The sequence below is a fragment of the Manihot esculenta genome, chromosome 4 (genome assembly GCF_001659605.2).
Source record: "Manihot esculenta cultivar AM560-2 chromosome 4, M.esculenta_v8, whole genome shotgun sequence".
In the NCBI taxonomy this organism is placed as follows: Eukaryota; Viridiplantae; Streptophyta; class Magnoliopsida; order Malpighiales; family Euphorbiaceae; genus Manihot; species Manihot esculenta.
The window spans coordinates 8196843-8223594 of NC_035164.2; the positions used below are offsets into that span (position 1 = coordinate 8196843).

The 26752-nt window shown below is 31.4% G+C and overlaps 1 protein-coding gene across 8 annotated transcripts; it reads right to left on the bottom strand.

Annotated features, from left to right (window-relative positions):
* Window positions 1-4177: 4177 nt before the first annotated feature.
* LOC110613814 (uncharacterized protein At3g49140) lies at window positions 4178-16065 on the bottom strand. 8 transcript variants are annotated; one of them, XM_043956011.1, is made up of 12 exons: window positions 15882-16064; window positions 14857-14950; window positions 14347-14569; window positions 14127-14229; window positions 13971-14035; window positions 11966-12082; window positions 11784-11882; window positions 8508-8661; window positions 7919-8028; window positions 7531-7680; window positions 6554-6649; window positions 4178-4507 (listed from the first exon to the last, which is right to left on the bottom strand). In XM_043956011.1, exons 1-12 carry the CDS (start codon window positions 15913-15915, stop codon window positions 4403-4405), a joined length of 1350 nt encoding a protein of 449 aa, XP_043811946.1. In that variant the 5' UTR covers window positions 15916-16064; the 3' UTR covers window positions 4178-4402. The 8 variants fall into 8 exon arrangements, with proteins under 8 accessions (XP_043811946.1, XP_021610841.1, XP_043811948.1 ...); XM_021755149.2 differs by having other exon boundaries at window positions 14347-14575; XM_043956013.1 differs by having other exon boundaries at window positions 11966-12018; window positions 14021-14035; window positions 14347-14575; window positions 14857-14980.
* Between the last annotated feature and the right edge of the window lie 10687 nt (window positions 16066-26752).

Here is a 26752-nt window from a genome sequence, read left to right on the forward strand (position 1 = left end):
TATTCTAGGCGGCAAGTAGACCGAGCACAAGACAAACTGAATTATGATGGAATTATGATGGAACCGGATGATGAAAAAAACTAATTTTCGATTATTAGTATAACTCTTTGTTTAGAAAGAAAAATTTTTAAGGTAGTTTTTCAAGATTTAAAATCTTTGAACTCATGTTTGAAAAAGAGTGAAGGTTATGGAATTTTCTCTTGAAAACTTTCAAATAGTCTAACTCTAATTTGGGAAAGGTCCTTTTAAAGTAATAAAAAGTTTTCAAGATTTAAAACCTTGAATATGTGTTTGCGAGAGGGTGAAATTTTTTAAAGTAAGATTTTTGGAGATTCTGAAAACCTCCAACCATAACCCACCAATTTGATAGGTTGAGAAAACCTCTAAATGTCTTAAAAAACCTCATCTTCTTCCTAAACAATTTAAGATTTAAAAATCATGAGAAACCATACCTCATAGAACTATACTTTATAAAACCTTAATTTAAAGCACATGAAAAGAAGTTGGTTTGGAAAAAGTAGAATTGATAATAAGATCCGTATACTTGCTATATATGTCAAAAAATTATTCATAAAAAATATACCTAAAACAACACGAAACTCCAAGAATTAAGACCAGATTGAGAGTTTGAGGCTCCAAAGCTTAAATCTTAAATCATAAAAGAACCATATAGAATTCAAGTACTATATTAAAAAACCTCAACTTTTTTCTATGTGTTAATGTGATAATAGCAATGCTATTAGTATTATTAATGACTAATGGCGTTGTTAGTAGTGCTATTAGTGATTAATATGCTGTTGGTAGTGGTATTAGTGTTTTACTTTATTTTCTTCCACTTTTCTTAAAGGAGGGTGGTCCTTCGTGTTCTAATCATGCTATTAATTTCTTTTGTTTATAGGAAGAGTTATCTATTCCCTTTGTATATAAGTTCAGTTGAGATAATAAAGGAGACTAGATTAATTTATCGAAAGTTATTGAGTACTTAACTTAAGAGATTTTTCAGGTTCTCTCTTAATGAGCTTGTATAACATTCGATCATAAGTCAAAACAGAAGAAAAACCACTTTCTTCTTTATCTATTGATCCATTAATTCTTCGACCTTGTCCTATAACTCGATCACATTTTTAAGGATCCTAATATTTGGTATCAGAGCTAAGAGTTATGGGGAATTCAATTCAGCATCGACTCCATAGAATTTTAGCTTTGTTCTTAAAGAGCAAGCTGTCAATAAATTCTAACAGGAGGAACTCAATGCAAAATTGGAGAAACTCACAAGAGTTGTTGCTAATGGTAAATAGTCTGCATCTATATCAGATGGCAGTACCTAAAGTGGAGCTTCAAAATTAAAAGGGGCAGATAATTCAACTTGTGTAGGATCTTATTCTTCCAATAGTGCTCCTATAGTCCCTAAATTCACTATATTAGATTTTTCATGATTTTTAGGCAAGAAGATCCTCTGGGTTAATTAACTCATGAGCATTTTTCCGTCATCAATAAACGGGGAATGATGAAAAGTACCCATCTTAAAAAACTATCACTCAATTGAAACAATAATTTCTTGCTCTCGTGCTTGAGGATAAGCACATCAATACGGGTGAAAGTAATGTTAGCAAATCCTTGCTAATTTGCTAATTTACAAGAAATTCACACATAAAGAAAGAAAAATATTCAAATGCAAGACTAAATCAACGTCACCAATGCAGTTAAGAAAAATTAGTTTCGTATGCTGTTACTATTCATGATATCCTACTTATTAGTAGCACGGTCTCCTAACCATTAACGATAATGTTGGCAATGCTATTAGTAGTTAGTAGTACGGTTAGGTTAGTGGTTAGTGGTAATGTTAACTTTTAGTGAATTTATATAACCTTCTATCAGGGAAAAAAAAAACACTATTTTCTAAGAATATTAATTTATTAATATTATTATTTTATTATCTTAATGGCTTTTATTTTTTTTTAATATAGATTAATAAAATACTGTTAGTGGTATAAACAGATTCAGTTAATAATAATGATAAAAAATTTTGAATTTTTACTTAATAAATAGATAAAAGAAAATCAACAACATTTCAATTGTCAAATGTCATAACTGCATTTTATAATGGTACTTTGAAATTTTATTCAATGAAAATTTTTAATTTTGTAAATTTTTATAAATTTATCAATCGCATAATTGAATTAAAAATATTTTTTAAAAACTAAAATTTTAACAATAAAATAATAAATATATATATGCACGTACTTCAAAGAAACTAATACTTTTAAAGTAACTAATTTAACCTTTCACTAATTATACATGATTATTAAAATAAAAATTATTAATCTATTAATAAAACTATGGTGAGCATTATTCGATTCAAACTGAAAAAATCGATTGAATTGAATTAATTTGAAAATTTAATTTTAATTTTTTTATTCATTTCGGTTCGATTTCGGTTTGATTTTTAATTTTAAAAATTTCAGTTATGTCGGTTTGATTCAATTTTAATCAAAAAAAAATCAAACCAAACCGGTTAGTGATAATAATATATTATTTTTAGTAATATATAGAAATTAAATCATATTAAAATTAAAATATTTTAATTAAATTTTAAAATACTAAAATTAAAATGTATAAAATAAAAAATTTTATTAAAAATTGAAAGCGATTAAACCGAACTGAATCAAATCAGTTTGATTTAATTTTTTATCAAAATTAATTCAATTTGATTTTTATAAATACTTAAATTTCAATTTTCACTTTATTCAGTTCGATTCGGTTTTGAACCGAACCAACTGAATACTCAAACCCCTAATCATCACTATATTATCACCGTATATCTCTACATCCTGATATAAAATATTATATTTTTTTATAATTTTATTTTATATTAAAAAAAATTATTATTTAATCTATAATATAAAAAAATTTATTAGTTATTACTTAATTTTAAAAAATATATTAAAATATCCAACCATTTTAAAAAATCTAATAGTGAGTTATCTTTTAATTTTTAAAAAATTTATTAATTCGCCTATCCCGTTTTTAAAAAATTTATTAATTAATATCGAGGAGATATTTTAAATTTGTTTCGAAATATTTAACTATATTTTAATAAAGAGATTAACTAATAAACTTTTAAGATATTAACAACATTTTAATATATTTTTTAAAATTAATAAATTAATTAATTAATTTTTTTATGGATTAAATAATAATTTTTCTTTTTAAAAATAATCAATTTAATTGTATATCTTTAAATTTTTACCAATTAAATCTAACTATTAAAAAAAATTAAATTCACTGTTGTGTCATTAATGGAAACAGCATATAAATCTTAGTAAACCCTTAAACTAATTTTTTTTAATCACTCCATAAGACATCTGTAAATCACTTCTATAACATATTTAATATTGGTTGAGAAATAAACTAAAGTTTATTTTAGCGAATAGAAATTCAGGAAATTATTTAGTATTGATAAAGGACAGATGTAACATGATTATCTAGCAAAAACTTTATACTTTTAAAATTTTTTACAATTAGAGTAGTATTCGGTTCAAATCGAAAAAATCAATCAAATCGAATTGATTTGAAAATTTAATTTGATTTTTTATACATTTCGATTCAGTTCGAATTTTGAATTTTAAAAATTTCAGTTATTTCGATTCGATTCGATTTTGATCAGAAAAAAATTAAAAAAATCAAACCGAATCAATTAGTAAAAATAATGTTTTTTTAATAATATAAAAAAATTAAATCACATTACGATTAAAATATTTTAATTAAATTTTAAAATACTAAAATATAAAAAATAAAAAAATTATTAAAAATCGAAACCAATCAAATCGAACCGAGTCGAACCAGTTCGATTCAGTTCGGTTCCTTATCAAAATCTATTCAATTCTATTTTTATAAACACTAAAATTTCAGTTTTCAGTTAGAATGCTCACCCTAATTATCACCCCTAATTATCACCCATCCTATAAATAACCCAAAAGGTGAAATTTGACCCTCATTTTATGATTAAGGGTAAATTTGCCATTTTATAAAGACAATTATGCTTTTATCAATTTAATAATTAAATACTATATAAGTGCAAACCTTGTTGCGAAAATATGAGAACATCATAATGTGACAATGGCATGACATCACTGAGCGAATTTTAACATTTTTTTCAACTGTTGAATATAATTAGTGAAAATTTAAAAATACATAAATTGATTATTTTTAAAATATAAAATAAAATTACAAAAAATCATAAAATACAAAATTTTTGGCAATTTATTGAATTTCTAAAGGCCTACATCTTCCTTTGGGATTGATGAGGAAAAGATGACAAAACCCAGCCAAACCATTTATTCAAAAACTCTAAATTCTTTTATCAATACAACATACAATAGCATAACAGAACTATAATGACTCAAGAGTCCCTAAGTCCATCAGCATGGCTTCTAAATTTCTTTCGCCGGGACCTTGGAAACAGTAGCTGTTGAATCTGCTTTTCTGCGGCAGCCTCACAGGTAGCCTGCAAATCCGCCAAGCAAGAACAATCAATTTTTGTGCTAAATAACTTATATTAAAACAAACCAAAATACACAAACTTTCACTATTAAATACCCTCCATTTCAAATCAAAGAGCACATTTGTGCAACCACAAATAGCAATGGCAATAAGCCAATGTCAGGGGTGGGAATCACTCCTCCCATCACTGCGCTGCAGAGACTTCAGGTCGGGCGGGGAATTTCCCGCCAAGGAACAGGTGGAGCAGATTTCCCAGCAGGGATTTCCTTTTCTTATTATTATTTCAATTTATCAAAATAAAATATAATTTATTTATTAAAAAGTAAATTATATGTGGGAACCTTCTTCCCAACCCCGCCCCATATGAAAATTGACTGGTTTCAGGTCAAGGGAGGGGTGTTGGGACAAATTGTCAAAATTCTCCATCATACTTTAAAAATGGCTGAATATATCAAAACTTTGAACTTTACCAAAAAGGACCTTATGACATTCTGAATTTTAAAAATGTTTAGTGACATATCCAAACATTTAAATATTGAATTAAGATTTTGCAATCCTAGTACAAGGTAGATGAACAACGTTCACATGCTCAAATTCACTTTTAGCAATCAATAATCTAACAATAGTTATATATATATATAAAGCATACATTTTTATCTCATATTTCCTACACCAAATAGTCTCCTCTTTGGATTCAAATTAATCCAAAAATGTTTCAAAAGATTCACACTATCTGCTGACTAGAATCACGAGGTCATCTTATCCATTTTAGATAGTTCGAGTGTGTCAGTTTTCAAAATTGAAGATAACAGGGAAATTTTTTTGGTAAAGCTTAGGGGGTGTAAAGATGTATTCAGCATTTAAGAATTTGCATATCAACCGTGACATTTTGTACACCTTATTAAAACAACTCATAATATCAACAAACTTGCACCAAGCGACAGAAGACTGTCCTATTATCTTGTACTCCTACAAAAGCAGGCAATTTTATATGAAATGGATGAATGGAATATAGAACTTCCAAAGCAGACTCGAGGTGCAAACATGAAAACCAAATGAGTTAAAGAACAAAAAGTGGTGTAAATTTGGTTCAGAAAGCTAGACATAGATAAATGGGAAGAGCATCAATGAAGAAACAAGTATAGAATATAGAGGGTGTAGGACGAATACCAAAGGACAATCCAGTATCATGATAATCTAGCTAGGAGAGGCTAATTGAGACATTTCCAAAGCTGGTAATAGAACAGGCATAAAGAAAAAAATTCCAAGCAGGGAAATTTCTCCCCCATAAGGAACTGAATAAGTTTGGCAGCTGGCTCTCTGTTTGCAGAGGGTTAGGTGATGATTCTCTATCTATGCACCCTCAGCTCATTTACATTGTCCCTATGGGAAATCAAGTTTAGTTTTATGCAACTTTGCAGGTTTCAATGAAATCAATATGGGGACAAGCAGGAAAGCTGTTTAATTTTGCCACAGTACTTTAATGCACGCAAACAGTGACATGCAGTAAATTTCAAGGATTCAGTAATAGGATTCTCAAACTACAAAAAAAGTTGAAAGGCGGATATAAATCAGCTGATGAGCAAGATGGGAGTGACCAAAATTTTGAAAGGAGAAAATGGGAGAATGGGGGATTATATCAAGGAAAATATCATTTTGATGTTGCATCTTGTAAATAAGAATACCAAATAATAACAAAAGCATAAGTCAGACCACCTTTGGGCTACTGTTAAATATAATTTTAAACTTATTGGATGCAAAATTTAAAGAAGAATATCCACTGAACATATAGGCAGGGATCATCAGGAATAAAATCAGTTTTTTTTTCTAACTGGTTACCTAAGTAAAAGTCTGTATGGTATTATTGTAATTGTAACATCTGTGTATTGAATTGAGCTTCTGCAACATTTATTAGTTAGTTCAGACATCAGATGCTTGCAATTATATAGTTGAAATCCACACCAGAATATCTATTTGTCAGCATTGCCAGAATTAGGAACCTTTTTTTTCCATTTAAATTATCATTTTGACTGCACAATATAGCACTTACCCGGACTTTGAAGGGAAAACGATGAGTTCGTACTTCCACACCACAGAAAATTCTGACATCTATGCCAAGGCTATCAACCCCAATCAAACTAGCTCCCTACATAGAATTAAAGCAGTTCAAAAAATACCACGAAAAATGTATTGTAGACTAATAAATTATCAGTATGCTAGTGAGTGGACATGCACACATGCAGAAGTTTCTCATACATGAAATTGACGTGTCTTAGACAAACATACACTGATATTGCAAAGAAGCCTACAAAACAAATAGAAAATCATTTGATTTACACAACACTTGTCTTGCTTGATGGATATGTTTCCTTCCATGACCCATTGCTTCTCAACAACAGAGCAACAAACTAGCCAACTCCAAGCTAGTCACAGCCATAATTGCTTGAAGCTTTTACAGTGTTATAGGTTCACTCTCTGGGGTTGAGATAGAAGGAAGGAAACAACCAACAGAGTTTTCAAGGAAGCTTGCATTTGAATGCACATTTTGGCCCCAAGTACATATAATCTTGTCAGAGTTATTTACAGAATACTTGATCCAAACATTAAGGATTTAAACAAGTTATTGACTTCAAGGCATCATGAATTAGAAAGATGGTCTGTTCCTAAATCTTAATGCATTTATGACAAGACAATCCAGGACATGCTGGCAAAAGATTGTGGTCAACAAACAGTGACCAACCCCTTCAAGTATATTTAAATTGTCAATGATATATCCCTCGTTAATAAGACTGACATCTGGGTGGACAGGGATTAACCATCCAATTCTATCAAGCATTCAAAAAGGAAAAACAATAGAACCTTGACAAGACACTTGTGTCTAGCTCGGATGTTCACATAGAACAATGAAAACATCTTTGCCATAACCACATACGAGAAGTGTTTTTATAGGTTCTGCACATCCTCAAACTTCTACACAAATTAAAACTGAAAAGAATACAAAGGGTGGCATTTTGCAACAATTATTACCTCAGCAGGAAGACCCTTTCTCTTGCAAAGAGCTTTAAGAGCAGCATTGCACCTGATTCCCTTCTCACTAAAGTGTTCCAGAATTGCGGAAGTAGAGTGTGCAAGGATATCAGGTTCAGCATCTTGAAAATCTTCTAAACCAATTGCAGACTGCCATACCCAAACAAATGCAGAATTATAATAAAATAAGGTGACATTTTAATATAAAGACAATGATAAAGAAATAGGCCAACCAGTTAGGGCAAGAAAAATTAAATACATGCCCCTTCTTGGCTCCTTTTTATCCTAACTTTGCAACCCCCCACTTCCAAACTCAAAAAGGAAGAATTCCATGCAGTCGTGCTACATGGACATAAAAATATGACTAACAATAGTATAATGGACATGCCTGAATGCCATATACAGAGAATAGCTCAATCCTCATGATCTCCAACCGATAAATAGTTGAGCTTGTCCTGCTTCCATTTGTTTTGGGGCTAAAGCTCAAAATTTCAGCATCTAAACAAGTGAAAAGGATACATAAGGTGGAAACCTTCCAAAAGACAAGAACTTATGTTCCAAATATGCTAAGAAAATTCACATATAGCGGTGAACTTTAAAGTAAATATAGGACTGTCAATTACAAAGAGCTAATATCAGGCATAATTCTCATCTTTTATATCGCAAAATTTGGATTATTACTGTCACTAAAGAGTGCTGGTTGGACAGTAAATTATATTTTAAAGGCAAAAAGAGATGGACGACAATGAATTCATATTGATGATAGGTATCTCCATCTTAAAGAAATCCCAAGAAAATTATCAATTGGAGACTCCATATAGTGAAATTCAGAGGTTAGGACTCGGACAATAAATCCAACTATATTTAATTACTCAAAGCATCAGCCAGAATTCAATACCCCATCAGTCCCATTAGCACGATCCAGTTTAAACTAGGTCCATTATAATGATTCAGTAATAAGCAACCCACAAGAATACCTTTCCAGTTGGAATAATACTCATCATTATCTTCAAAGTGAAACAACCTTCTTAAGTATGATTCTTCATCGGCAAAAGCAGGTCTGAGGCACCCCACAATGGAAACACCATTTGATGGATTGTCCATTTTTCTATCATATTCCATATCAATCGCCTGTATGAAACCAAAAGAATTTATATTAATTTGTTAAAAGGAAGAAATAGAAGAAAATTGTATTATCCTTTCAATCATAGAAATAATATACAGTAACTGAGCAGCACAATTGAACAGAAAACAAATTGCAGGCATTTCAAAATTTCAGCTTTGATCAATGGTATACAAATATAATAACAGAACATCCATATGTTTTGTGCACAACAGCATTTACACACATGATGGGATCTTGTTCAATTCCTCAAGAATGTTACTAACAAGAAAAATCGACTTGTAATAAAGTAGCATTAGAATTTCCCCTTGTCATATATTATGGTAATATTTTCTTTTCATATTGTAGACTTCTAGTAAACATTCAAAATGTAACACATTAACACTTATTCCTAAAGTTGCAAAAAACATAAAGGAATCAAGATGTTTGACATGATGCTCAACTGCCAATTCTTTCAATTTCTGAATAACCACTATATCTCCAAGTAAGCTGCATGACTTAAATAAGAAAAGACGCAAAAACATAATAGAAAGGGGTAATTACAAAAAAACTACCACGTGGTTTGATCGCTTTTTCAAGTAGGATCCTGTGATTTTATTTCTGATTTTCCAGCAATATATATGGGAAATAGCATTACTGTTTAACACAATTCTACTGAGATAGGAGTCCTAAGAAATAAGAAAACAAAGAGATAAGACAAAACAATCTAATCCTAAAATAAAAAATAAAGCAATCTAATCCTAAAATAAATTAAATACTTAGAAATCTAATATTAAAATAAATTAAATACTTAGAAATCTAATCCTAAAATAAATCAAATACTAGAAAAGAGTTCATAACATCACTCCCCCTTGGACAAAGATCTTGTCCTCAAGCTCGAAGGTCCATTGAATTAAAACCTCCCGATTGCTTCTTTGGTTAGAGTGTGCTTTATCATCGATCTGTAACCAAAATAACATCTTACATTAATGACCCACAATATAATGTTCATCACAATTGTAACACAGCCCCTTCGCACGTCTATCTGCCATTTCACCTTTAGTTAATCTCTTTAGCATAGGGCCATGAGTAGGGGTGACATTCGGTCAGTTCAGTTCGATTTATAAACCGAAAATCAAAATTTTAGTATTTGTAAAAATCAAACCGAGCCAATTTGAGCAGAAACAAATTTGAATTGAACTAATCTGATTCCATTCAATTCAGTTTGGTTTGATCGATTGGGCTTTTTAATGGACTTTTTATTTTTTACTTTAGTATTTTAAAATTTAATTGAAGTATTTCAATCTTGGTTATACTCTAATCTCTCAATATTATCAAAAATAATATACTACTATCACTAATCGGTTCAATTTTATCAATTTTTTCTAACAAAAAATCAAATCGAACTGAAATAATCGAAAAATTTTAAAAATAAAAACCAAACCAAACTAAAAAGAATAAAAAACCAGACTAAATTTCCAATTAATTCAGTTCGGTCGGTTTTTTCAACTTGAACCGAATGCTGCTCACCCCAAGCAATGAGTACTATTGTTGTGACTAACTGTGGACACAAGTATTGGTGCTTTGGTTTTGGAATAAAGTGGATAATGATGGTGCATACTGTTTATTTCCCACCCAAGTTGGTAAGAAATTTCCTACAGCTCCATTTTGCATCAGTTTGTCTTTTTTCGAGGACCTTCGAAGGTCCTCGCTAGGCTCATGGCCATTGCAAGATTGGCTGGGTTTTTAATTGGCTGGGTTTTTGAAGTTCCACATTCATTCTGATTAATTCAATTAATCTCTTGTGATTGAGTGTACCCTGCTAATAAAGCCTGAAATTTGTGTTGGTACTCTTCCAAGCTGCTAGTTTGTTTCAAGTAGGCCAATTCACCTAAAGAATTGCTTCTTAGTGAAGGTCCAATGCGTTAGTGACAATAATTTTTAAAGGTGTTCCAAGTTAATCATGGTTCTTCCTGTTCTAATTTGAAATCCATAATTGAACCTCTCCATTCATGTAGAATGCCGTGAGTCCCACTTTGCCGACTTCTGCTATTTTTTTATTGTGGAAAAAATTATCACAACAGTTCAGCCACCCCAATAGATCCTCTGTGCCATCATAAGTAGGAAAGTCCACCTTAGTATAGCATGGTACTACTGTAAGACCAAGTTTAACCTCAACTCGATCTTCAGTTCTCTTTGAAAAATTTGATTGGTTGTTGCTGTTTGTTCCCATTTCAAACTCTCAGTCCTTCCTCTGTTCAACCTCTTGAGCCAAAGTTAATTGCTTAGCTATGGTCTCAAGTAATCCTCGAATCTCTCTTTGTTCCTAACACTACTATTGGTAACATTCTTCAAAAGTTGATGTCTCAAGTAATCGTCGAATCTCTCTTTGTACACTACTGTTGGTTCTTCAAAAGTTGATGTGGGATTCTAAATTTTGCTGTAGATTATTTTGATCTCCCATGACGCTAGACTTTGATAACAAGTTGTTACGGTCCCGAGTTATGAATCGCGTCACGAAATGGTTGATAGAAAAGGAGTTCGTTAAATGGAGCTCTCAAACTCGTTAATGAGAGAGTCTTAGATCCCACAAGTTTAAGAATAAATTCAATTTATATTATTTCTGATTTTCCAGCAATATATATAGAAAATAGTGGGTTACTGTTTAACACAATTCTACTCAATTCTACTGAGATAGGAGTCCTAAGAGATAAGAAAACAAAGAGATAAGATAAAACAATTTAATCCTAAAATAAAGAATAAGGCAATCTAATCCTAAAATAAATAAAATACTTAGAAATCTAATCCTAAAATAAATCAAATACTAGAAAAGAGTCCATAACATATACACACTTAAAACAAAGCATCTTTCACATCTAGGCAGATTATAATATCAAAAGATTTCACCGACAATAACACCAACCATTAGTAATGTCCTTCTAGAACTATATTTACTAACAGCAGTGCAAGACCAAAAAATATATTAATTTGAAACATTGCCAATCCTTTGCAGTAATCAAGTCAGCATTGGCAACAGTCATCTTCACAAATGATCTAGATTTACATATCCAGTAAATAGCAAAGAATAATGAAAGATTCCCATCTGATCCAGTTATCTAGAATACCCAAAAGGAAACCAAGACTTAATTACCTTTGTCAAGCACTTGGCAAAATACATAGGATGGATCCAGCTGGAAGTATCTGGCATCCCCCAATCAACTGGAACATCAGACATTTCAGGCTCCACTATCTATTAGAAGGCCATGGAAAGTGATATGTGAAATCGCTAAGTTACAAAGTACAGCCTAGAAAGAGAGAGAAGTGATTACCAACCTCAAAGTAGTCATCATCAAATGGAATATCGTCTACACTGCTGACATCAAAAACATCATACTCACTGGCTACCCTTTTATTCTCATACATCGGAATATCTATCCCAATCAAACAATTCTGCACATAAGGCGGTGATAGTTAGAAAAGCAACAACTAGAGATATAGCAAAAAAGCTGAAAATTACATGCATAGTCTTACTGATGATCATCATATGTAAAAGTAGTAAAGAAAAAATTTATTGTAAAGGTTGCCAATTGCTGTTGAAAATACAAAACAGCTAACACATGCCATGTACCCTAGTATCTATGTAAATTAATATCTGCCAAATAGAGAGATCCACTTTCAAATTAGATAGGTAAACATTGTTTCTCTGACAGTCTGGGCTTTTTCAGAAACCTTTTTATGCCTCAGATAACAGGTCATGCAATGATTATTTTCATTGTCTATGTAATAATGTGTTCCTTAACATTTCCCAGGTCATAATTACAGATTCAGCAGACATCCTTACAATTTAAACTGTTCATTGGGTGTATCTGGACAAAAAAATGAATGCCTCTATAAGGATCTGCTATTTTGGATGCTTGAAACAATTATTACAGTACACAAGTATTTAAATGAAGTCTATGTATAAACATTAAGATTATTGGAAGCTTGAAACAATTATTACAAGTATTTCAATGAAGTCTATGTATAAACATTAAGATTATGTCCTAAGCTCTCTCATGTAGAAGTGTAAAAAATGAATACTATATTCAGGTGAAATCCAGAGACAAATAAACATGGCTCAACAGCCTTTGAAAGCACTCAACAGCATACTGATAATGTTCTACAAATGGCCAATAATGAGATAAAATTAATTATTCCCAGATTCCAGAGCTGCATCAATTCTTCTTGTTGAATCCCACATCGATTGTGGAAAGGAGTAATGTGTCCCTTACATGGGCCATGGCATAGGTATTCCTCCCCTTGAGCTAGCTTTTGGGGTGAGTTAGGCTTGACCCAAATTTAACATGGTATCAGGGCCTCCCATAACTATGTCACGCACCAGTAAAATTCTGAGCATGAGGGGGTGTGTTGAATCCCACATCGGTTGTGGAAAGGGGTAATATGCCCCTTATATGAGCTATAGACACTCCTCCCCTTTGAGCTAGTTTTTAGGTAAGTTAGGCCTGACCCAAATTTAATATGGTATCAGAGCCTCCCCATCCGATGTTGGGCCTCTCATAAATATGTCACGCACCAGTAAAATTCTGAACGTGAGGAAGGTGTGTTGAATCTCACATTAGTTGTGGAAAGAGGTAACGTTCCCCTTATATGGGCCATAGGCACTCCTCCCCCTTGAGCTAACTTTTAGGGTGAGTTAGACCTGACCTAAATTTAATATGGTATCAGAGCCTCCCATCCGATATTAGGCCTCCCATAAATATGTCATACACCAGTAAAATTATGGGCGTGAAGGGGGTGTGCTGAATCCCATATCGGTTGTGGAAAGGGGTAATGTACCCCTTATATGGGTCATAGGCACTCCTCCCCTTGAGCTAGCTTTTGAAGTGAATTAGGCCTGCCCCAAATTTAACACTTCTCATACAGTTCTGTCTTTCAAAATTTTGTCCACAGTTAAGCCTTTAAATGAAAAACGAATTTGCATTCACCTCTCATCAAATCTTTGAAATAAACATCTTGAACAAGTTATATAAACATTAAAACACAATTTATTGTGGATGATAACCCATAAATTATTAAAAACAGAAACATATGGAAAACACAAGCAATACATACAAGGTAATAGTTATGAACTAGTTTCAACTAGTAAACTATGGTTAGATTATATTATATTTCAAAAGGAACTTCAGGAACCATCCAACTAGCTGGGGTTCTAAAGGTTTGACTTTTTGATACCCAAGGTCTTCCAAAACTTGCAGTTCCTGCAATTTGTACAATAATACTGCTAAAATGTATTACTTTCAGCCAGGGATAACACTTCAAAAAACAAGTATGTCCTCACCACAGGATTACTAGCTCCAGGATCTTGTAAGATGTTTTTGTCATCAAAAATTTGAAAAAATATATCTGAAAAGAAAATTGAAAATAAAATGATTAGGTCAAATCAAGTTAATATCATTAAAAATTATCCTTTACGAACAATACAACCAGAACAGACCTCCATAATCATCAATTACATATTGAAAATCTGCCCATGAAATTTGTTCATGTGGTTCACTGTGTATTGTTCCCGGAAACACCAGCAAAGCACTGTTGTTAGCCTAAGATACAATGAAATGCACACCACACATTATTACAAAGAGAATGACTTATTAAGCCAAGGCTAAGTAAATTCAAAATTATAATTCTCACAGCCATGAAATTATCCAAGCAAGCACCTCAACAGTTGTCCTAGCCATTTCAGCAGAGGTAAGCTGAGTTTCCCGGGTCCTTCTATTGACTTTGATATCTTCAAGTGGATGATAACTTCTCTCATTTGTGTAACTAGATGAATCAGGAACTGAATCAGAGTAATCTGCAGCAACAGAAACTTTCCAAAGGCAATGATCACGTCCCGCAGATGACCAATGGAATTGTGTTCCAAAATAAGGACTACTGTACCTGCAACTTAACATGAAAAACAAGACATTTTTTCCACGGAAATGTGTTGGGAAAGTAATCTATTACAAAGCAAGAATTGAGAACCTCATTAACAGCCCAGCCTTCTAAATGCAAATAACTGGGAACACAACTATTTAAGTATATTGGTCCTAACAGAAATTTGTGTGTAGCTCAAATCATTTACAAACGCCATCAGTTGAAAAGGGGAAACCTGAATCAATTCCATGCAATTTGAACATGATTTCCTACTTCCTATATTAGTTATAAAATTATGAAACAAAACATGCCTTATGCTGGAACAATCAGAAGGTTTGCGACTGTCAATGGGAGATTTGATCCAAGTGCTTGTGACCCTATATGATGTTGAGCAAGAAAAACCATCTGCATGGCATAATTGACAGTGGGAATGACCTGAAATTAGGTTTGAGAAAAATGTTACAGGAAAATATCTTGAAATAAAGTATAATAAAGGTTTGAAAAGGTGAAGAAGCAGAGAAGAGATCATCAGCTCACCGAGCTGAGTTCCTAACTTATCAGGCACCATAGTTGAGTTAAATTCATATAAGAGTTTTCAAAAAGGTCAAAATGACTTTCCTATAAAACATGAAATTGAAATTGGTACTTCACTAATTCACAGAAAAATCTCTATCTCGCCTAGTTCCTCCATAATATTCCCAATATTTCCCCAATAATTACGAATTAGATTCTAAGAGAAAGAAAGTGCAATACACAGAAGGGGGCCGCAAAGTGAAGTTAAAATCAAAACCAAAATCTGATTTTTTTTTTTTAAGCATTTCTAAAGCAGCTCAGCTTAAAAAGATACTAACAACAAACATTCAAACAAACTATTCTATATCTAAGATTTGTTCGTAGTTAAAATATCGCAGTCGCAATCAATAGCAATGCCTTTTTCAGCTAGGACTCACAAATTCAATCGAGGATTCCTTCAAGAAATTTCATTGTAGTAACCAAAAAATTCACGTTCAAGTAGAATCTCACACAAAAATCATGAACGGTTAAAAAATAGTTCCGTGATCAGCCACCAATAACTTTGCACTGAAATGGCTGCTTCAATATTTTAATAAAATTCCAAACAGAAATCTCTAAATCCAGCCTTTCTCAACGAAGAGTACTGAAATTAAGCAAAATATCAAAAGGGTTGTCCTCAATAACATCAAAATACAAATGGGTATTTGACAAATTGATAAACATTCAAAAAATCAATTTGCATTCGTCAAAAGAAATAAACTAAAAGTAGAAACAACAAAAATAGGGAGAAAACAAAAAGGTGAGAGCTTTCAGAGACGATTACCTAAGGAGAGGGAAGAAGCAGCCGCGATCACCATGAGAGACTCAGTGCATGTGACAGAGAGAGAGAGAGAGAGAGAGAGACTCAGATGCGGAGAATATGACAATCGAAGAGTGCGTTTGTGTGAGGTTTTAGTGTAATTACCCCATCAAAATCTCTGTCATAGCTACTCAGTGCTGGGGAATTGTTACATGGGCTTTCTGAACCACTAATTTATTTCTTTTCTTTTCTTCTTTTTATTTTTTTTTTTTTTAAAACTTTCTGTTTTTTATCTAAAAAAATAGATATTTGAACTAAGGTGCGTCTGTTTTCATTCTAATTTTTTATTTTTTATTTGATAAAAAATAAAAAATAAAAAAAATTGTTCAATACTTTGTATTGTATTTTTACTATTTATTAGAAAAAGCTTTTGAAATAAAAAAATTAGAAATATTAATTTTTTTACACATTATATCAAATTCTTTTTTTTTCAACTTTTATCATGTTATTATTAATAATTTCAAAATTTTATTTTTATTTATCAAATTAATTTTTTAAAATACACATTTATTTAATTAATTAATAAAATATAATTTTATTTTATTATTATAAAAAAATTTACTATTTAATTTTTATAGTGTAAATTAATTTCTCGACACATTAAAGCATCTTTTAATTTTAAATAGTTTAATAATTAATTATTTTTATTAAATATTTTATTATTTAATCATTATATTATAAAAAAATTTATTAATTGATTTTTTAATTTTATAAATATTTTATTAATTATATTTTTAATAAATTTTTAATTTTTTATAAAAAATTTAAATTTAAATTTTAATAAATGTACATTAATTATTCTATTAATTTAACAATTAAATATTTTATTTTTTAAAAAATTATTATTTAATCCCTCAATTATTAACTCAACATAGTTAAAGGGAATTTTGGAATTGACGAACAAGTAATTTGGCTGCCAAGATTAACTCAACATAGTTACAAGGGAATTTTGGAATTTTAGAAGAATTTAAGAAATCATGAGAGAGAGAAGGAATCTTGCAATTGCAATATTGTTCAAGCGGGTCAAAATAAGTAGGTAAACCCTCAATCTCGACATCAAATTATCCTTCTTCCACTTCTCTGTTGGGTGAGCAGTATTCGGTTCAAATTGAAAAGTCAATCGAATCGAATCGATTTAAAAATTTGATTCGATTTTTTATATATTTCAGTTCGATTCGGTTTTTAATTTCAAAAATTTCAGTGATTTCGGTTCGATTCCATTTTAATCAAAAAAAAATCGAAAAAACTGAACCGAACTGATTAGTAATAATAATATATTTTTTCAATAATATAGAGAAATTAAATCATATTAAAATTAAAATATTTTAATTAAATTTTAAAATACTAAAAATAAAGTGTAAAAAATAAAAAATTATTAAAATTCGAAACTGATCAAACCGAACCGAATCAAACCGAATCAGATCGGTTCGATTTAATTTGATTTTTAACCAAAATCGATTCGATTCGATTTTTATAAACACTAAAATTTTAATTTTTGATTTATTCGATTCGGTTCGATTTTAAACCGAACCGACCGAATGCTCACCCCTACTTCTCTGGCATGCTCTCTTTAAGGTTAATTTCTCCAATTTTGTCTTTTTCCACTTCTTTGGCATTATATCTTTAGGGTTAATTTCTCCAATTTTGTTCTTTCACAATCTCATCGTAAGCTTACTCTTTATTGGGTCTATTTCCCCCTCAGGTTATAAAGTTGTGTGTTTCTTGAATAAACAATTTTTTTTTTTTTTTTTTTGCAGAAATCCAAACTTTTGTGCTTAATTTTCAAGATTTTCCATTTATAAGGCCTTACTGATTGATGGCAAGCATCGTGTCTTGATCTCATGATGGGTTGAATTCAATTTTTTGTTTAATTAAAAAGAAAATTAAAAGTTCAGAAGAAATTTATTTTGTTTTGACAACTAAAAATATAGCGGTATTTTCGATATTAAAATTTTATTTTTATCGGTTCACTAAAAAAAATTCTTTAACTAACAGGAAATATAACAGAAAAATCAAATAATTATATTTATAAATAATAAGAGATATTTTAATTGAGTTTAAAAATTATAAGAATTAATTAATGAATTTTTTAAAAATTTAAAAATTATATAATAATTTTCTCTTTATTTTTCTTTTTCTTTTACTTATTAATGTCTGTGAAAAATTATTAATTAATCCTCAATTTTATAAAAATATCTATTAATTAATATTTTTATATTGGGAGAATTATAAATAATTTTATAATATTTAATAATTAAAATTCACCGAAAGATTAATTATTATATTATTTAAAATCTCAAAAATATTATAATGTATTTTTTAAAATTAATTGATTTATTAATGAGTTTTATGTATTATAAAAATTAAATAATAATTTTTTATTTTTATAATCTTTAACTACTAAAATTAATAAAATAACTAATTAATAAATTTTTTAAAAATTTATAAATATTTTAATGTATTTTTTAAAATTAAAAGACTTTTTTTTATTTTTACACTAAAAAAATTGATTGATCTAAATATCAATCAATGAGTTTTTCTATACCACATAGAGTTAATAGTAATTTTTTTTCTTATTATAAAATCATATACTTTGTAAAAATAATTATTATTTATTTTGATGTACAACTATTTATGTAACAATCCGGAAATCGGACCACTATCGACACTAGGGTTCAGATCGACTTAAGGTCGCCGGAACCCGTAACAAGCCTACTATACATCCTGTACTTCATAAAATCTATACATGATCACACGATATAACAAAAAACTTATACATTTCATGAATCAAGACTCGGCCTGTGCATGTATCAAACTAAAAACATAAACTCATACTAGAGCCCTCATCAAATGCTCCAGTATAGTAAGCAACACATGCCTCAAGCTTAGTTCGAACATAACTCATAAATAAAATTTTTACATAAAGATCATGAAAATAGGGATTACAAGACAACTACTAGAGCAAAACACAATTTTAAAACCATAACAAATAATACATGTCTATATTTATGCTATTACAAAAGACTATACCAGCAACTCAACCGGCTTCCCCAAGCTAACTCTGATCCTGCAAACCTAGAGTTAGGGGAAATGGATAAGCTACAAGAGCCTAGTGAGCAGAACATAAAAATAGTGTAATAAACATATGATCGAATGAAATGCGTCACAACACAAACAATTCACATAAAGATGGATTTGTCACCAGTAGCCCTCTACCAATTCCAATAGTGTCCGGCCCACGACGGGTGCTCATTAGGACTTCCTCTTAAACATATCATAACATATTCATAATGCCAGAGGCGTAGAATGGGTCTCAACCTGAACTTCCATATACATCATAACATATCATACTCAAGAGCTAGTGGGTCATCCAACATCCATCTACAACAACAGTAAATTATGCAATGCATCATATTCTTGAAATCTAATACAAACAACCTAATACATATACATGACAATTGTGATGCATGAGCATGCTTAAAAAGTTTGATTCCTTTAAAGTAATAGATCAGTTCAGTTCTACTCACCTCTAGCCGACGCTCATCTAATACTGGGGCAGCTATCTCATTGCAAGTCTCTACGGTCTCCCAAGTCTGATCCTACACAGATGGACTCAATGAGGGACCAAACATAACCTTTACAAGACTCTAAACAACTCCCCAAAAACCCCTAAGGCATACCAAAACATGTATATAAAGCAAGCAGAAAGAGGATGGGCAGGGGACTTTCGGTGGCAAGTTCGGCGGCCGAAGGTCCCTCACAATCTGAAAGTTAAGGACTTTCGGGGGCAGGTTCGACGGCCTAAAACCCTTCACAGATCTGAAAGTCAGGGACTTTCGGGGGCAGGTTCGGCGGCCTAAACCCCTTCACAGATTCGAAAGTTAATACTTTTGGGGGCAGTTTAGGCGGCCAAAAGGTTGCCTCTACCTGCAGGTTTAGCGGCCGAACCTGGGTTCTCCAGCAAGGCAGAACCCGATTCTGCCCTAAGCACACAATCACCAAAAGCTTTGTTTCTCACACACACAGCTAAAAAAAACAACCATACATACTCAATACGCATAAGAGGCATCTAAGACTTAGCTAATCCCCATCATACAACAACAACAACACAAGAGGAAACATTCATCATCAACCCTAACCCAAACCCTAAACTTTAGATTTAACAATTTGTATGCATTAATAACCCTTAAACCCCTTTAAATCTTTCAGTAACAAGAGAAAAGCAAAGATTTGAACTTACCTCTTTGAGACACAAAGGCGACAGCCACCCAAACTTGGAGATGAGAGAAAACGATCTCCTGAGGTCTCCAAGGTTTAAAACTCTAGATTTGAACTCAAATCTTCAAAAATAAGGGGAAGCTCATGAATTCTTGGAGAAATTTGAAGAAATTCCAGCAAAAACATCAAAGAAAGGGCCTGGACTTACCTCTGCCCGACAATGGAGAGGAAGCTCTCTCATTTTCGGGTTGAAGGCCTCTTATAGGCGACTGGAGGAACCACCTTCAGTGGCCGAACCTTGAAAGTTCGGCAGCCGAACCTGAGGATTTCTCTATAACTCTTTTATTTCCTAAACAAAATTCCAAACAATAAAACTAAAAATTCATTTTATGAAAACTTTATTTTACCCTTGTAAATATTCTAGTTTCGACATTCTGGATTCCGACGGAAATTTCGTCGGAAAGTGAGAATTCCGACGCTGGAGTTTAGCGGGATATTACAATTTACAAATTATTTTTATTTTTATTTTATTATTAAATATTATATTTAAAAAAATATTTTACTACCGATTCCTATATAAAAATTTATAAATTTATTTTTATAGAAACGGTTTTAAGAAAATAACTTTTAAGAGATAAATAGCAAAAATTAAAATTTTATATTATGAAACGCACCCTAAGATTTAGTATTTTTTAATAAAAAATAATTTAATACTTAAATTTTCATCTTTACTACTAAAAATAGTCATTTGTTAAATTACCATTAATTAGAAAACCTAATTTAAAATCATATCATTTTTTATTAAAAAATTATAAATAAAGTCATTTTTTTTATCAAATTTGAGAATTTAATTTTTTTTCACAACTACATAATTAATAAGAAATTCAACTAATTTCATGATGGATCCAATATTTATTTTTTAATTTTACAAAATGTGGAGTTTTGATTTATTTTTCCAGTGAAATTAAACATTGTCATAAGAGTAATAAGTATTTTCAATGTTAATAATAAAAATTAGTCCAGCCTTACATACCTTAATGATTAAAAACATATGTAATTCACTTCAAGACATGTTTGAATCTTTACTCTCCAGCCCTTCTCAACTTGTCTAAATATTTTAATTATCATGTCATACAAAATATTTATTAAATTCAATGTGTGCTAGGTGATGTTTGATAAGACTAAAAAATAAATCCTGAAAATTTAATAATAATATTTTAAGTTTAAATTGTGAAGTCGTTTGGAGTTGGATTTTCTTTTGTCCCTCGGAACAGAGGGAAATCTCTCTCTATCTTCTGTCACAGACCTTTCGATTTGAACCCCAATTCTATGCGGCACTCCGCTCAGTTTGTCGAACTACGTCCACCTCTCCACAAAGTTAACCTCACAACGTCCACCTCACAACGTCCGTCCCAATAAGGATGTTTAGAGCAACAATAGAGGGTAAACAGAAAAACTAAATTAACCTTGGGCAATTGGGAGAATTAAAGGAATTTATAGAAGCTAGGAAAGTAATTAAGAAAGCTGAATATTGTAGAAAAAGTATTTGATGCTAAAGAACTCAATAGACTAAGTAGATAAATCTTTTCAAAGTGTGTACAACAAAGCCCTAGCTACTCTCACATGGGTTCTTTAAAAGGGCAGTAGTCTCTTTAAAATGAACCTCACATGAGATATCTGAGTCTGGAAATAAAGTTTATGTAGGTTCTAGCCTTGTTTCACCTTGTAGATGGCTCTAAAATTTTGCTACAATTGTTGCCCAGATACTCTTGATCAATTTCTGCTTGTTTTGAAAAAGTTCCAACCTATTTGAACCTTATTTAGGTTGTTCCGGCATTTTTATAGTCTATCGTATGTTCTATCGTATGTTCCAACATATTACTACGTGTGATTATCTGTTTTTGGCCCTTTACTATACACCTTGAATAGGAGTGTAAACAAACCAACCCGAGTCGAGTTTTAAAGAGCTCAAACTTGGTTCGTTAAAAATTTTTCGAGCTCGAGCCAAATTCGAGATTTACTCATTTCGAACTTGAGTGGAGTATTAAGAAGTTCAAGTTTGGCTTATTTAGCAAATGAGTTTAGACGAGTCAAGTTTTTATCGAGTTTAGTTTCGAATAGTTTATGAGTAGTTTAATTTATTTATATGTACAATGAGTTTTAGTTTAAAACTAATAAGTTTAAAGCTAAAATAATTTTAGTTAAATAAGTATATTCACAAATTAACTCGTAAACTTATAAAGATGAGCTTTTAAATCTTAACGATCCAAATATATGCAAGTTTAAAAGTGTAACTAAATTTATATAGAGCTGGACTTTAAAAAATTTAGATTTGGCTCACGAAAGTATATATTGGGTTTGGCTTACGATAATGTTCATAAAAAATTTAGGTTTGGAAATGAGAGCACGCTTGCTTGTGGAGCCCAATTTGGCAAGCCAAGCCTCATTTCCTCATTGGGTAGTGCATATTGTTTCTTTAATAGGCCCATCTTACGTTGCACAGTTACTGTAGTTATTAATCTCATTTCCACAGTATCAGGCTCGAGCTTGTTTAACTACAATAGCCTTCCATGTCTCAGCAGAACTTTGTTTCGCCTCTAGTGGCCCACTACTTTTCCAGCAGCCCATCAGCATATCAAGCAGCATTGCTACACGTCTCGCAATACTCCAAATGAATCTCATGTTATAGCTGTCTTGCCCAATGTCTCAACAACCTGCCAGCTTTAGCACTCAACTTTCCCAATGGCCTTATAGCTCCAACAGCGAACCTCTTTTTCCACGCCCTAGGCTAGTTGAACCTCTTTAGCCCCTGCATCTAGGGGAGAGCATAAATCGATTTGAATCGAAAAATCGAACCGAACCGATCAATTTCGATTTAATGGTTTAGTTAATCGAAATATTTGGTTCGGTTCGATTAATATTTTTCAACTTATTCAGTTTTCAGTTCGGTTCGGTTTAAACGTGTTAAATAATCGAAAAACCGAAAAACCGATTTTATATATACTTTTATTAATTTTATATGTATTTTAAAATTTTACACAGATTTTTATGAATTTTTTAAATATTATCATTATGTATTCAGACAATATTTATTGGTAAATTTATGTGAAATATTTATTAAATTATTCTACTGAAATTAAAAGCAAAACATTCAAAAAAAATTACAGATTTCGGTTTGAATCAAACCGAACTGATTTTTATCAGTTCGATTCGGTTCGGTTATATTTTTATAATCAATTTTTTCGATTTTTAATATTTTTACAATTCGATTTTCGATTTTTTCGGTTCCGTTCGGTTTGGAACAGAACCGACCGATTGCACAGCCCTACCTGCATCCTCCCAGCAATTCTGCCTTGTGTTAGTGCTTCTCCTGGCCAACAAAGCTAGTTTTGTACCTTACGTTAGTGAATTTGCCTCCAATGTAGAATTAGTCCATTAAACCACCTTTTGGTTGCACTTGCAACACTTAGCAAATTTCAGCCCCATGACACCTTCGACTCATTTTTCCACAAATAGTGGAGATTTTTAGTTCTTCATCATTGGCACATGATGTCCTTCCCCACTCATTTTGATGATGTCTTTGTTGTGTCTTCCTCACACATCCACCTATATACAGGCTAAAGTCGGATCTCCTTGTATGTCTACGTACATTCTTAATGTCGATCCTTCTTATATGTCCACCTACATGTAACGTACATCAACCTACATACTATTCGTTGCCTTAAGACATTCTCCACTTGTGCTCCAAAAGCGCTCACCTTGTCTGTGTGGTTAAGTAACTTTGCCATTTTCTTGGCCTTGCACTTATGATTACTCTTTAAGCAACATTACCTTCGCCTCCCTCACGTCAGCAACACTACCTCCCTTGGACATTCAATTGTTAACTCTCCTTTGGACACCTCATCCTTAGCATAATCCACATTCTCCCTCAATGTGTTTTTGGCAACTCGACTTCACCTCGTACACAACATTTCTTTGGATCCTTCCCTTTACAGGTACTCACTTCCCTTTCACATGAATCCACATTACAAAGTGCCATAAGACATGCATCCTTTCCTTTCAGCAAGGACTCCTCTCCTTGAACATCGTCACGAGCCTTCTCCTCTTTTGGCAATCCTTCACCTTGTGTGGCCCTTAATGAAAAAAAGTATTTGGACCTCCCTTCTTGATCTCTCTTGTATCCTCTAACTCATTGGAATGCGACTGAGGCACCTCTCTTTCTCTTTCATTAGGCTCCTCCAATGAAAAGGATGAACTTGCCTATCTTGGGTTTCTCATGAGCTCCACCTCATCCACAATCTTCTTTAGTGCCAACAAAAGTCTCCTAAGCTCCTCTCTTAGGAGTTTATTCTCTTCCATAAGGCTAGCAACTTCATTATAAAGAGAGGGGGCTTTAGACTCACCTTACCTTATTATTCCCTCGATGGTTTTAAGGGCTAATTGTATTTCCCCATGGAATTCATCACCCCTTCACTCTAATTCCTCGATGAATGAACCTATAATAGTTAGCTAAAAATGGCCTAAAAAACTTTTGGACCTATTTTTTACTTTGCTCAAAATAGTTAATCTAAATCATTTAATAGTTTTTGTTAGCTATTATATAAATCCAATAAACTTTATTTTGTTGGATGATGTGGGATTCCCACATTCTCCTCGACTCAATTTTCCGATGCCCTCATTACAACCCTATTATGTTGAGTCAAGTATAATTACTAAGTTAGGACCGAACTCTCGAGTAATGTGGTTCACTAATCTCTCGAAAAACTCTACCTCATTCTAAGAATTGTATTTTTCTCACATAATCACTAGCTCTGTATAATTTTTTTTGATTTAGAGTGATATGATACTAATTATAACAACCCATTTATAACTAACCTAAATAATTTTTGGACCCATTTTCTACTTGGTCTAAAATAGTTAAACCAAGTTATAGTTATTTTTGCTAGCTATTAATAAATTCAATAAACTTTCTTTGCTAGTCGACATGGGATTATGGGTGCATAAATTCTCCTTAATTAGTTAGGACCTCGTCTTCTTATTACTATGAGAGCCAGATATTTTATCACTTGGTGAAGAGTGGAGAAAAGAAATCCATAACCCAATGGTCTAGGTTCAGGATAGTGGGTACGAGAGAGAGAAAGTATTAGGCACTCTTGTCGTTTGAAATTTACTTGAAAATCTGTACCAACCTCCTATATTGATTCTTATATTTTGCCTTAATTAGGATGAAATCCTTTTCAAGTATTATGTAATATAATTATCACACGCACATTTATTCACACAATTACACATTGCACAAGCATCCTTCCGTCTTAACATGTGAAAATGGTTACTAAATGTTGAGACATGTTTCTAAGTTCAAGTACATGCCACAGTTCAATTAGCACTAAAGTTGGGTTCCGTAGTATGCATGTTTTCTAGGTTAAATTTAGTCGTATAGTAAAAATAGGTCCACTAGGTTTTTAACCATATAAATTAAGCCTATTTTTATGATTAACTTGCCTTAAGGTATTTATTACTTAGTCAATTTTCATATCAAAGTGAAACAACCACTAAGCATACAAACCATGTCTCTAACATACATAATTAATTCTTAGAATTACTAAGTGAATAACCTATTTTACTAAATTGAATTACATGCATATTAAATTTGCGGAAAACATTAAGAATAGAATTAACATCCAAAAGGCCAAAAGAAAGAGGATGGAGAAAAACAAATAATTACATAACTCAAAAATAACTAAAACAAAATAATTAAACCAATCCAAATATATTACAAGGCCTTAGGTAGGGGTGAGCATTCGATCGATTCGGTTCAAAATTGAACCGAACCGAATAAACTGAAAATCAAACTTAAAATCAAATTTTTGGTATTTATAAAAATCGAATCAATTTTGATCAGTAATCGAATCGAATCGAATCGGTCTGATTCAGTTTAATTCAGTTTGATTTGATTGGTTTAAATTTTTAATAAATTTTTTATTTTTTACACTTTATTTTTAGTATTTTTAAAATTTAATTGAAATATTTTAACTTTAATATGATCTAATCTCTTTATATTATTGAAAATAATATACTATTATCACTAATCGATTCGGTTCGAATTTTTTGATTTTTTATCAAAATCGAATCGAACTAAAATAACTAAAATAACTAAAATTTTTAAAATTAAAAACCAAATCAAATCAAATCGAAATAAATAAAAAATTGAATCCAATTTTTAAATTAATTCGGTTCGGTTGATTTTTTTTATTTAAACCGAATACTGCTCATCTCTAGCCTTAGGCCCATCATCATTTGCAAAGGACCTTCGAAGCATTCCAATTGAGTCTCTATTATTAATTAGGTCTCCACCATAGGCTTCATGGATCTACCAAAGCAAAACTTGCACACAGGGTTTCAACTAACATATTGTCAAAAGGTTAAATTAGGCTTTTTACCACTTTTCTTGATCATTTAATTAAAATAAAATTCCATAATAAAATAAAATAACAAATTACCATAATTAAATAAAATAAATAAAAATTCAGAAATAAATTAATTAAAAATTAGGTCTGAATATCGAATTAAAAATAGAAACCTAAAGGGAATAAAATTCTAATATGAATACAATTTCT